Here is a 13,473-nt window from a genome sequence, read left to right as displayed (position 1 = left end):
TGGCAAATCAAGGGTGGAGCATGATTCTAATTTAGAAAGATTCCTTCAAGCTGCGGAAAAAGTTGGTTTAACTTTCAATAAAGAGAAGTGTACCTTTTCGACCACTGAGGTAAATCTACTGGGGTACATTATCTCGGGAAACAAGATTACACCAGACCCAGAACGTCTGCGACCATTGATTGATTTACCTTGTCCTACTAATTCTGAGGCTTTGCAACGAGTTGTTGGACTGTTTTCTTACTATTCTAATTGGATTGCAAATTTTTCACAGAAGATCCGGCCTCTTATTCGGGTTACGACATATCCTCTATCATGGGAGGCCAGGACGTGTTTTGATAATTTTAAAAAGGATATCCTTGGAGCAGTTGTGCATTCTATTGATGAGCAGGTTCCTTTTGTGATTGAGACGGACGCTTCTGATTTTGCAATTGGGGCTACTCTGAACCAAAATGGAAGACCTGTGGCCTTTTTCTCACGTACCTTGAACAATAGTGAAAAAAGGCATTCTTCACTAGAGAAAGAGGCGTATGCAATAGTAGAAGCACTGCGTAAATGGAGACATTATTTATCGGGGCGACATTTTACGTTGGTAACTGATCAAAAGTCTGTGTCCTTTATGTTTGATGTCAAACATTTTGGAAAGATTAAGAATGATAAAATAATGAGGTGGAGGATTGAGTTGGCATGTTACCATTTTGATATAGTTTATCGTCCGGGGAAGGATAATGTTGCTGCTGATGCGCTGTCGAGGGCTTATTGTTCTGTGATTCACGGAGATACACTTATTAATCTTCACAATGCCTTATGCCATCCTGGGGTTACGAGGATGATACACTTCGTACGCAGTAAAATTTGCCCTTTTCAGTTGAAGACGTCAAGCGGATGACTTCATCATGTTCTATCTGTGCTCGGTGTAAACCGAATTTCTTTAAGCCTCAACGAGCTCATCTTATAAAGGCTACTTCTCCTTTTGAACGTTTGAGCGTCGATTTTAAGGGGCCTCTTCCTTCAACTACTCAAAACCGATATATATTTACTGTTGTGGATGAGTTTTCAAGGTTCCCTTTTGCTTTTCCTTGCGCAGATGTATCAGCTGCTACAGTTATCAAATGTCTGACTCAACTTTTTGTCATCTTTGGGATGCCTGCGTATATCCATTCGGATCAGGGAAGTTCTTTTATGTCTTCCCAGTTGAAGGAATACCTTCAGAGTCGGGGAATTTCTACTAGCAGAACTACCCCGTATAATCCCCAGGGTAATGGACAGTGCGAATGATACAATGGGGTAATCTGGAAGGCAGTTATGTTGGCTTTGACATCCCGGAACCTTAAGAATACACAGTGGGAAATGGTACTGCCTGATGCCCTGCATTCCATTAGATCATTGCTTTCAACGGCTACTAATGTGACCCCCATGAAAGGCTCTTTAACTATCCGCGGAGATCTACTACGGGATATTCGATACCTTCATGGCTTACTATGCAGGGACCTGTGCTGCTTCGACGCCATGTTAGATTGTCAAAATATGATCCTTTAGTGGAGGAGGTGGAGCTGTTGGAGGCAAATTCCCAATATGCTCATATTCGATTCCAATATGGGAAAGAAAGTACCGTTTCAATTAAAGACTTGGCTCCTTGTGGTGGCCAGCCCTCTTGTGAAGATATTAACAATAGTCATGATTCAGATAATGTGGATGCTGTTACAGATACTACGAATATTTCCAATCCGACTGCAGATAATTATACTTCTATTAGTCAGCCCTCGATGGATGTTCATGACCGTCCCAGTTTACCTCCTGATGGGATTTCTAATCCGGAAACCGTTGAAAATCGGGATATGGATAGCCTTCCTGCAGAAGATACTTCTGTGTCTCCTGGTGTGGGAGGGCAAGGAATTTCACCAAGGTTAAGAAGGTCGACACGAACAAGATATCCGGTCGACCGATTGAAAATGGACTTTTAAATTGATAGTAATGTTTTAAAATTGTTGAAATATTATATTATATTGTTTTAGTTGAGAGATACTTAATACTTATGTGCAATGTTACTATTTGTTGTTGCTCACTTAGTATTGTGTCATGTTGAATAGTTTTATTTTGTCTGTGCATAGTTTTAGTTGTAAATAATTAATTATAAGTTGTAAAGGTTATTTAGGTTGGAGTATATTTTAAAAGGAGGGGTGAATGTGGTGATTATTCTTTATGTTTAGTAAGAAGTATTGTGATTGGTTGTTTGTTTCCTGCCTTGGGATATATGCTGTAATCTCATTGGTAGTTGATGTCATGTGATTTGTGGTGGCCATCTTAAATTCAGTTCTTTCCAGCCTTTAGTTGGGACTGGGTGTTGAAAGATGTGCTACAGGATTTTTAAGTTAATAAAGCCTAGATTAGAAAGGCAAATCTATTCTTCATTTCAGCCTTTTCTTTCAATTTGATACCATCCTTAATTTCCTTAGTTAGCCATGGATGGTGCATCCTTCTCGTAGAACCTTTCTTTCTCGCTGGAATATACCTTTGCTGAGATTTATGAAATATCTGCTTAAATGTCTGCCACTGCTGATCTACTGTCTTACCCTTTAATCTATTTTCCCAGTCCACTTTAGCCAACTCTGTCCTCATACCCTTGTAATTGCCTTTATTTAAGTTTAGGACACTAGTTTCAGACCCAAGTTTCTCACCCTCAAACTGAATTTGAAATTCTACCATGCTATGATCACTCTTTCCTAGGGGATCCTTTACTATGAGATCATTAATTAATCCTGTCTCATTACACATTACCAGAGATAAAATAGCCTGCTCCCTGGTTGGTTCCTCAACTTATTATTCTAAGAAACCATCCCGAATACACTCTATGAACTCGTCCTCAAGGCTACCCTTGCCAATTTGATTTGTCCAATCTATATGATGATTAAAATCGCCCATGATTATTGCGGTACCTTTCTTACAAGCCCCCATTATTTCTTGATTTATACTCTGTCCGACAGTATAGCTAACGTTAGGGGGCCTATAGACCACTCCCACCAGTGACTTCTTACCCATACTATTTCTTATCTCCACCCAAACTCATTCTACATCTTGAGCTTCTGAGCCAACATCATTCCTCACCACTGCAGTGATCTCATCCTTTATTAACAGAGCTACCCCACCTCCTTTTCCTTTCTGCCTATCCTTCCAAAATGTCAAATACCCCTGAATATTCAGTTCCCAGCCTTGGTCACCTTGCAACCACGTCTCTGTAATGGCTACCAGATCATACCCATTTATTTCTATTTGTGCCGTCAACTCATCTATCTTGTTACGAATGCTGCGTGCATTCAGATAAAGAGCCTTTAATTTTACCTTATCATTTTTCCTTACTCTGACTCTATTTTCTGGTGCACTCTTATGCTTGTACGCTCTGCCTCTTCCTGATACATTCTGGTTATTGTTACCCCTGTTGTTGCCCTGCTCTATTGCCTTCTCCTTTCTCTTTACCTGAACCCCTATCATCTATTTCCAGCTTAGGTTTTCTGCCTTCTGAGTCTACCCTTAGGTTCCCATGCTCCTGCCACGCTAGTTTAATCCCCCCCAACAGCAGTCACAAACCCTCCCGTGAGGATATTGGTCCCGTTCCCGTTGAGGTGCAACCCGTCTGGCTTGTAGAGGTCCCACCTCCCCCAGAAATGGTTCCAATTCCTCAGGAATCTAAAGCCCTCCCTCCTACACCATCTCTCCAGCCACGCATTCATCTGCTCTACCTTCCTATTTCTGTACTCACTAGGACGTGGCACTGGTAGTAATCCGGAGATTACTACCTTTGAGGTCCTGCTTTTTAACCTCTTTCCTAGCTCCCTAAACTCTGCCTGCAGGACCTAATCCCTCTTTCTACCTATGTCGTTGGTACCGATATGGACCACGACCTCTGGCTGTTCACCCTCGCCCATCAGAATGCTCTGCAGCCGTTCAGTGACATCCTTGACCCTGGAACCAGGGAGGCAACATACCATCCTGGAGTCATGTCTGCGGCCGCAGAAACGCCTGTCTGCTCCCCTAACTATTGAATTCCCTATCAATATTGCTCTCCCTCTCCTCTTCCGCGCCCCCCCCACCCCTGCCTGTGCAGCTGAGCCTTCCATGGTGCTGTGGACTTGGCTCTGGCTGCACTCCCCAGAGGAACCATCGCCCTCACCAGTACTCAGCACCGAATACTGGTTGGTGAGCAAGATGGGCTCATGGGACACCTGCACTACCTGCTGGGTCCTCCTTTTCTGTCTGGCGGTCACCCATTCCCTCTCTGTCTGCACATTCTTAATCTGCGGAGTGACCACCTCCCGAAACGTGCCATCCGTGTAGCTCTCAGCCTCGCGGATGCACAGCAGTGACTGCAGCCGCCGCTCAAGCTCTGTAACCCGGTGCTCGAGCTGCTGTAGCTGGCGACACTTCCCGCACATGTGGTCGTCCAGACCACGGGAGGTGTCCAGGACTTCCCACATGGCACAGGATGTGCATTCCACGGGTGTGAGCTGCCCTGCCATACCTCTGCTTAACAGACTATTTACTAACCTAGCTGGAATAAAATTAAAACTTTAAGAAAGCCAAGTAGAAACACTTACCAGCTACTCACCAATCAGCTCCCTCCCCTTGTGCCGACGTCACTTTTGACTTCTGACGTCACTCTTTGAAAATCCGATCCTCCTAGGTCCACTCTGCCGCTGCCGCTGCTGCTGTGGGGCTTACCTGCGCCACAGGCTCCCTTTATACGCCGCCGCCGCCTCGCCACTCCTCCCAGGTCCGCTCTGTGCCAATTCTCTGCCCCAAAGGGCTGTGGATGCTCAGTCGTTGAGTATATGCAAGGCTGGGATCTATGGCTTTTTGGATACTAAGCGAATCAAGGGATATGGGGATAGGGCGGGAAAGTGGAGTTGAGGTAGAACTTCAGCCATGATCTTATTGAATGGCGATGCAGGCTCAAAGGGCCGAATGGCTTATTCCTGCTCCTAATTCTTACCTTCTTATATTACTTGGGTCTCATCTACATTACTTGGATCCATCTGCAGCAACAAGTTGCCCTGCCTCAGATCAAGTCTCCATCACCTCTCCAAGCTAGCTGAGCGGAACCACCCAGTCAAAGTATCACCCCCCTCCCCTCCCCTCCCTTCCTCTCTAATGAAAGCGACAGTACACAAGACCGAAACCAAAAGCAGCGAGCTGGAGCATCGAGCTGGCGCAGTTCGTATTATTTCATTTTGCGGCTGGAGGACAAGAACCATGTCGCGGAGCGTGAGATGCTGTAGCCTGGTTCTGCTCTCGGTTTTTCTTGCCCCTTGGGCAACAGAGGCGAAAGTTGTCAGCTCCTTCGATGAATGCAGACAGTTCTTTTGGAACGGCATTGAGCCTCTAGTCTTTAACGACAGTCGCCTTGTGAGAATCTGCCAGCGCTTTAACAATGAGGACCACTTCGCCACGGTGTACAACACAGCGCTCCGGATCCCGGTGTATTCCGCTTACAAGGAGAGTTATGGGACGAGGGCTGCTGGCAGGTGCCCCCAACCCAAATACTTTATTGAACCGCAGGTAGGATATTGTTTCAATACGGAATCGTTTTCTTACAGCCTGCTGCTGATCATTTCTCGAAAGATGCGAGGATGAGAAATGAATCATCTGAATATGGCAGTACAGTTGTTATATTACTGTAATCCAGAGAGGGGGAGTTCGAAATCTCACCAGGGCAGTTTGAGAATTTCAATTCAGTTTTTTAAATTCTCAAACTGCCCTGGTGGGATTTGAACTGGCCTTCTTCTGGATTATTAGTCCAGACCACTAGGATTATTTTTCTTTTTTATTCATTCATGGGACGTGGGCGTCGCTGGCGAGGCCAGCATTTATTGCCCATCCCTAGTTGCCCTTGAGAAGGTGGTGGTGAGCCGCCTTCTTGAACCGCTGCAGTCCGTGTGGTGAAGGTACTCCCACAATGCTGTTAGGGAGGGAGTTCCAGGATTTTGACCCAGCGACAATGAAGGATCGGCGATATATTTGCAAGTAAGGATGGTGTGTGACTTGGAGGGGAACTTGGAGGTGGTGGTGTTCCCATGTGCCTGCTGCCCTTGTGGTAGAGGTCACGGATTTGGGAGGACAAAACCACTACACCGCCTTTGCTAATAAATGTGAATTTATCGAGGGGAAATTTAACAGGGAATAAGAATTTGCACACACAGGAAGTGTGTGCAAAGATAAGATTTAAAAAAATAGGTTGTCGGTAGATATGAGTCACAGTTTAAATCAAGAGAAGCAGGATCTGATCTGACCATTTCCAATGTTGATTTCAGTTAGATCTGCCAGATGGTTCAGAGGAAATGAGTGAGGAACCAGCAGATGGAGTTGGGGAGAATCAAGCCCTCCACAGTGATTATACACACACGTCGTATGCTCGAGGTCACGTGTACACGTTCTCGTTTAACCCTGGCAGCAGCAAAGCGACATGCACCCTCACCAATGCCGTGCCCGTGCGAAAAAGCTTCAACAGCCAATGGTATCAATACGCCGAGAAACCGGTCGGCGCCATGAAAGGGAAGTGTCCGCCGGGGATGACCTTGTTCGTGATCAGTGGAGCCATCCCATCCAACAAGTATCTCAACGACATTGTGAACATACCCTACATGGTGTACACCTATTACAGATGCTGCCTGGAGGGTCGGGACACTGACGATGAAACAGAGGTGTCCGGTGGTTACAGCCTGTCACTGGATATAACGACTGGAGAGACAGTAAAGGAAACCATCACCCCGGAGAAATTGCAGAAATTGCTTCAGAGTTCCATTGAGTTCAACCCCGAACGGTCCAAACGTGCAGTTTCAAAAGGCCATCTGATGAAAGTGATCATTGAGTTTCTAAAGCCGAGCTGGCTGCCCAGTCTGGAACTCAGTGGCATTGTGACCAGCCTATTCGATGCTTTGCGGTTTATTGCACTGGGTGTCTCTGATTGGGTGGCCTGGGGTGTTTGTGGGATGTTGAGAGTCATTTCTGGAGTGGTGTGGGTTGTTTGGGGGATCTTCAGCGCGGTTGCAGCCCTTATCAGCCTCGTGGTGGCGGCTCTCACTGGGATCACATGGGCAATACTCGGATTAATCGGTGCAATTGCCAGTTGGATTGGGGCTCTGGTATCCAAGGCTTTCTGGCCTGTTGCCAATACCCTTCTGAGCCTCATTAAGAGCGTAGCCAAGTCTCTGCTAACAACCATAGACAGCATTTCCACTCATATCATCAGTATCCTCTCCAAACCACTCACCTTGCTTTCCGGGATGAGCTTCAGTCTCCTGCCGCTCTCCGGCTTGCTGCTCTCCTTGGCTCCCCTGACCACCTTCATTGGCCTGTTTTTCGGAGCCATTGGTCTGGTTGCCATTTGTGCCAAATGTCTCCCAAACGCGCCCTCCAATATCATCGATGATTTGAGGAGGATCGAGGAAACGACAGTCAACACCCAGCCCCCTTCCCGGGTCGAGGGCAAACGGGTTGTTCAGAGACTCCTGGATCTGCTGCGCAAGGTCTGGGGAGCTATCTCCGGCATCCCAGCCCCCTGGATAATGCTCCTGGCCGCACTGTCATTTTTCTCCAGCCTGCTTCTGGGAGGTTGGGGGTTTGTTCTGAGCCTGGTGGGAAGCTTGTTTTCTCTTGTCACTGGAATTATAGTGGGGATATTTGGGGCAATAGCTAAAGTTGTGTTGGGGATCGAAGCCCTTGTGTGTCTGGTGCTACAGACCATTGGCAGTATGGTCAGTTTCTGTATTACAAGTGTACCCTGGACCTTTGCCACTCTTATTCCTAGGCTCCTTTACCTCCTGGGCACCATTTTTTCAAAGAACCCAGTTTTACTCCTATTACTGATCTTATTAATAGTGTTGGTAATATTGTTCCCGGCTGCTGAGAAACGGCGGTCCAGTCTTGCTAGCTTTCCAAGTCCGTCTCAAAGTTGCAAGCTCCATAGTCACAGCCCTGTCAGGCCTGATGCCAAGAGTGACATTCTCAAAGTCCATTTCAGTAATGCTAAGGAATTTTGTGTTGAGAAGGACATTCCCACCTCTGTCATTGCCCTTGGATCTTTCATTGGCAATATCATAGCCAGTCCTTACATGCATGTTGGAGTCCGCCTCATGGTTGGGATGGTTGTTGCTGCTTGGGTGTCTGTTGTTACCGATGGGACCAAGCCTAGGTACTACCGCGCCTTTCTCATTGCAACCTTTGCTGGTAGTGCCATTTTTATATATAACGCAATCACCTATTTTATCACAGGAATATACTGTGTCATGTGTGAAATTTTCACAACCATTGGCCCAATCACTCTTACAGTCATTGTCGCAGGAATTGGCGTTATGATTGCCACTGGAGATCATTTGAATGGTTTCTCAGAGAGGGGCAGACAATTCCTTGCCAGAATAAATGCCAACCTCCCCACGCCCCTCAGCACAGCCATCCGAAACACTGCCACAATGGTTAGAGAAATCAGCAGGAACAGGTCACCCATCATGGTTTGTTTAATGGTTATTATTGCCATCTTAATTATTCGAACCAGTGATCCCCTTAAAGGTATCGTCACTGAATTTCTTAAGGTAACCTTTCTAACAGGATTTCTCATTGTCCTTGCTTTAGTGACAAGGGAGTCAATTAATCCACGAAGGGACTTAGACAGTTAGTCCAGTAATGTAGCATTTAATTATGCAAATTCCTACTTTCAGTTACAGAGATTTGATGAATTTTATGTATATATATATCCGGCATTATAACAGTGACTACACTTCAAGAACATTAATTGGCTGTAATGAGCTTTGGGACGTCTGAGGTTCTGAAAGGCGTTATATGTTACCAAGTTCTTTCTTTCTTTCTTTCTTTCTTGCTTCCTTCATTCCTTTCTTCCTTCCTTCCTCCTCCCTCCCTCCCTCCCTCGCTCGCTACAGGACGATATAGATGAGATGGGCAGAACAGTGGCAAATGGAATTTAACCCTGAAAGGTGATGCATTTTGGGAGGACTAACAAGGCAAGGGAATACACAATGAATGGTAGGACCCTAGGAAGGACAGAGGATCAGAGGGACCTTGGTGTGCATGTACATAGATCCTTGAAGGCAGCAGGACAGGTAGATATGAACAATCTACAGCACCCGGCCTCACCCTATATGAATCCAAGGTTAAATTCCTCCTCTATGCCGACGACCTGGTTCTGCTGTCACCAACTAAGGAGGGTCTACAGCAGAACCTGGACCTGCTGGAGTCGTACTGCCAGACTTGGGCCCTGACAATAAATCCCCAAAAAACCAAAGTCCTTGTGTTCCAGCAAAGATCCAAACAACATGGACCCACAATAAATTTCACAGTAGGAACAACCAAAATTGAACAAACCACTCACTACACATACTTGGGCTTAAAAATCAGTTCTACGGGAAACTTCAAACTGGCTGTGAATGAACTGAAAGAGAAAGCAAGAAGGGCTTTCTATGCCATCAAAAAATCAATCCAAATAGAAATCCCAATTAGCATTTGGCTCAAAATTTTCAAATCAGTAATTGAACCAATTGCACTCTATGGCAGTGAGGTCTGGGGACCACTAACACAACAAGATTTTGCAAAATGGGACAAACACCCAATTGAGATCCTACATGCGGAATTCTGTAAAAGTATCCTCCGGACTCAAAGGAAAACAGTAAACAACGCATGCAGGGCGGAACTAGGCCAATACCCATTAATAATCACTATCCAAAAAAGAGCCACCAAATTTTGGAATCACCTACAAATGAGCAACCCCCAATGCTATCACTACGATGCCCTGAAATGCCAAGAGCTGACCATAAAGAAGAATACCCTCAGTCAACTAGTCCTGGGACTCAATAAAGTAACTAATAACAATACTAACAATAACCAGCCCCAGGACAGTGACAGGGTAACACAAAGAATTCGACCCAACACAATCGTCGCTAAGCAAAAGGAAAAATATCTGTCATATTGGGCAGAAACAACAAAAACCCAAAGCAAACTCAATTGCTACTTGGCCCTAAACAGACAATACAACATAGCTGATTACCTGACCATGGTAAAGGATAACAAACTAAGAAGAACCTTGACAAGGTACAGACTTAGCGAACATAGCCTAGCGATCGAAAAAGGCAGACACAGGCAGACCAGGCTGCCAAGAGAAGACAGGATATGCTCTCACTGCAGTCAGGGAGTAGTTGAGACAGAGATGCACTTCCTCACAGCCTGTGGAAAATATCAGGGCATCAGAGAGAATTTCTATCAAAAATTCTCACAAATATGCCCTGAATTCAGAAATCTGACTGACAACCAAAAACTCCCATTCCTACTGGGGGAGGAGAGAAGCTGTGTAACACTGGCGGCACACTATGTTACAGCTTGCCATGAACAGAGGGACAACCAGTAAACTAAGAAAAGAGTATATATAAACAAGGCGAAAATATATTTATAAACTCAGGGATATACCTGTTTATACACTGTATGAATGGAACCGCGTTTATGTGTTCAACCATAAATGTATTTTGATGCTTTGGCAACATAAGATGTACCTTATCATGCCAATAAAGCGATTTGTATTGTATTGTATTGTATTGTAGATAAGGTGGTTAAGAAGGCATATGGGATACTTGCCTTCATTAGCTGAGGCATAGAATATAAGAGCAGGGAGGTTATGATGGAGCTGTACAAAACGCTAGTTAGGCCACAGCTGGAATACTGTGTGCAATTCTGGTTGTCACACTACAGGAAAGATATGATTGCATTAGAGAGGGTGCAGAGGAGATTCACCAGGGTGTTACCTGGGCTGGAGCCTTTCAGCTATGAAGAGAGACTGGACAGGCTGGGGTTGTTTTCCTTAGAGTAGAGAAAACTGAGGGGGGACATGATTGAGGTGTACAAAATTATGAGGGGCATAGATAGGGTAGATAGAAAGGAACTTTTCCCCTTAGTAGAGGGGTCAATAACCAGGGGGCATAGTTTCAAGGTAAGGGGCAGGCGGTTTAGAGGGGATTTGAGGAAAAACTTTTTCACCCAGAGGGTGGTTGGAATCTGGAACTCACTGCCTGAAAGGGTGGTAGAGGCAGGAACCCTCACAACATTCAAGAAGCATTTAGATGAGCACTTGAAACGCCATAGCATACAAGGCTACGGACCAAGTGCTGGAAAATGGGATTAGAATAGACAGGGCTTGATGGCCGGCGCGGACACGATATGATGACTCTAAATATCAACGATTAATTAATCACATCAATATAATGGCTCAACATTCGTCATTTAGCCAATTATATTTGGAGTGATTGTCATTATGTGAGTAGACTTTATAGCTTGAAGGTATTTAATACATTGAGGAAATAAAAAGAGAAAATGCTGGAAATTCACTGCGGATTTGTCAGCACCTATGAAGAGAAAAGGCAGGTTAGTGTTTCAGGCATAATGCTCTGTCATGTTCCGGGTACGTAGGATTACATCGGATATAATACAGCACAGAATCAGGCCATTCGGCCCAACCAGTCCATGCCGGTGATTATGCTCCACTCGAGCCTCCTCCCGTTTTTCCTTGTCTAAATCTATCAGCATATCCCTCTATTCCCTTCTCCCTCATATGCTTATCTAGCTTCACTTTAAATGCATCTATACTGTTCGCCTCAACCACTCCCTGTGGCAGCGAGTTCCACATTCTCACCACTCTCTGGGTAAAGAAGTTTCTTCTGAATTCCCGATTTGATTTCTTGGTGACTATCTTATATTGATGGCCCCTAGTTATGCTCTTCCCCACAAGTGGAAACACTCTCTCTGTATCCACTCCATCAAAACCTTTCATAAATTTCAAGACCTCTATTAGGTCACCCCTCAGCCTTCTCTTTTCAAGAGAAAAGAGACCCAGCCTGTTCATCCTTTCCTGATAGGTATAACCCACTGTCACGTTTCGGGTATAACCCTCTGTCACGTTTCGGGTATAACCCTCTGTCACGTTTCGGGTATAACCCTCTGTCACGTTTCGGGTATAACCCTCTGTCACGTTTCGGGTATAACCGTCTGTTACGTTTCGGGTATAACCCACTGTCACGTTTCGGGTATAACCCACTGTCACGTTTTGGGTATAACCCACTGTCACGTTTCGGGTATAACCGTCTGTTACGTTTCGGGTATAACCCACTGTCACGTTTCGGGTATAACCCACTGTCACGTTTCGGGTATAACCCACTGTCACGTTTCGGGTATAACCCTCTGTCACGTTTTGGGTATAACCCTCTGTCACGTTTCGGGTATAACCCTCTGTCACGTTTCGGGTATAACCCACTGTCACGTTTCGTGTATAACCCTCTGTCACGTTTCGGGTGTAAACCACTGTCACGTTTCGGGTATAAACCTCTGTCACGTTTCGGGTATAACCACTGTCACGTTTCGGGTATAACCAACTGTCACGTTTCGGGTATAACCACTGTCACGTTTCGGGTATAACCACTGTCACGTTTCGGGTATAACCCTCTGTCACGTTTCGGGTATAACCACGGTCACGTTTTGGGTATAACCAAATGTCACGTTTCGGGTATAACCAACTGTCACGTTTCGGGTATAACCCACTGTCACGTTTCGGGTATAACCACTGTCACGTTTCGGGTATAACCCTCTGTCACGTTTCGGGTATAACCAACTGTCACGTTTCGGGTATAACCACTGTCACGTTTCGGGTATAACCACTGTCACGTTTCGGGTATAACCCACTGTCACGTTTTAGGTATAACCAACTGTCACGTTTCGGGTATAACCACTGTCACGTTTCGGGTATAACCAACTGTCACGCTTCGGGTGTAACCCACTGTCACGTTTCGGGTATAACCCTCTGTCACGTTTCGGGTATAACCACTGTCACGTTTCGGGTATAACCCACTGTCACGTTTTAGGTATAACCAACTGTCACGTTTCGGGTATAACCACTGTCACGTTTCGGGTATAACCAACTGTCACGCTTCGGGTGTAACCCACTGTCACGTTTCGGGTATAACCCTCTGTCACGTTTCGGGTATAACCCTCTGTCACGTTTCGGGTATAACCCTCTGTCACGTTTCGGGTATAACCCACTGTCACGTTTCGGGTATAACCACTGTCACGTTTCGGGTATAACCCACTGTCACGTTTCGGGTATAACCCTCTGTCACGTTTCGGGTATAACCAACTGTCACGTTTCGGGTATAACCACTGTCACGTTTCGGGTATAACCACTGTCACGTTTCGGGTATAACCAACTGTCACGTTTCGGGTATAACCACTGTCACGTTTCGGGTATAACCCACTGTCACGTTTCGGGTATAACCACTGTCACGTTTCGGGTATAACCAACTGTCACGTTTCGGGTATAACCCACTGTCACGTTTCGGGTATAACCCACTGTCACGTTTCGGGTATAAACCTCTGTCACGTTTCGGGTATAACCCTCTGTCACGTTTTGGGTATAACCCTCTGTCACGTTTCGGGTAT

At 45.6% G+C, this 13,473-nt stretch overlaps 1 protein-coding gene across 1 annotated transcript; it reads left to right on the top strand.

The window, feature by feature from the left end:
- The first annotated feature begins 5,013 nt into the window (after positions 1-5,013).
- LOC147120905 (uncharacterized) lies at positions 5,014-9,372 on the top strand. Its single transcript, XM_085979373.1, has 2 exons — positions 5,014-5,550; positions 6,303-9,372. The coding sequence occupies exons 1-2, from the start codon at positions 5,143-5,145 to the stop codon at positions 8,661-8,663; spliced, it is 2,769 nt and encodes a 922-aa protein (XP_085835499.1). The 5' UTR covers positions 5,014-5,142; the 3' UTR covers positions 8,664-9,372.
- The last annotated feature ends 4,101 nt before the right edge of the window (positions 9,373-13,473 follow it).

The sequence above is a fragment of the Somniosus microcephalus genome, chromosome 3, assembly GCF_052327205.1.
Source record: "Somniosus microcephalus isolate GS21.2 chromosome 3, FLI_Smic_1.0, whole genome shotgun sequence".
Classification (NCBI taxonomy): domain Eukaryota; kingdom Metazoa; phylum Chordata; class Chondrichthyes; order Squaliformes; family Somniosidae; genus Somniosus; species Somniosus microcephalus.
This window is presented reverse-complemented; position numbering and strand designations above follow the sequence as displayed.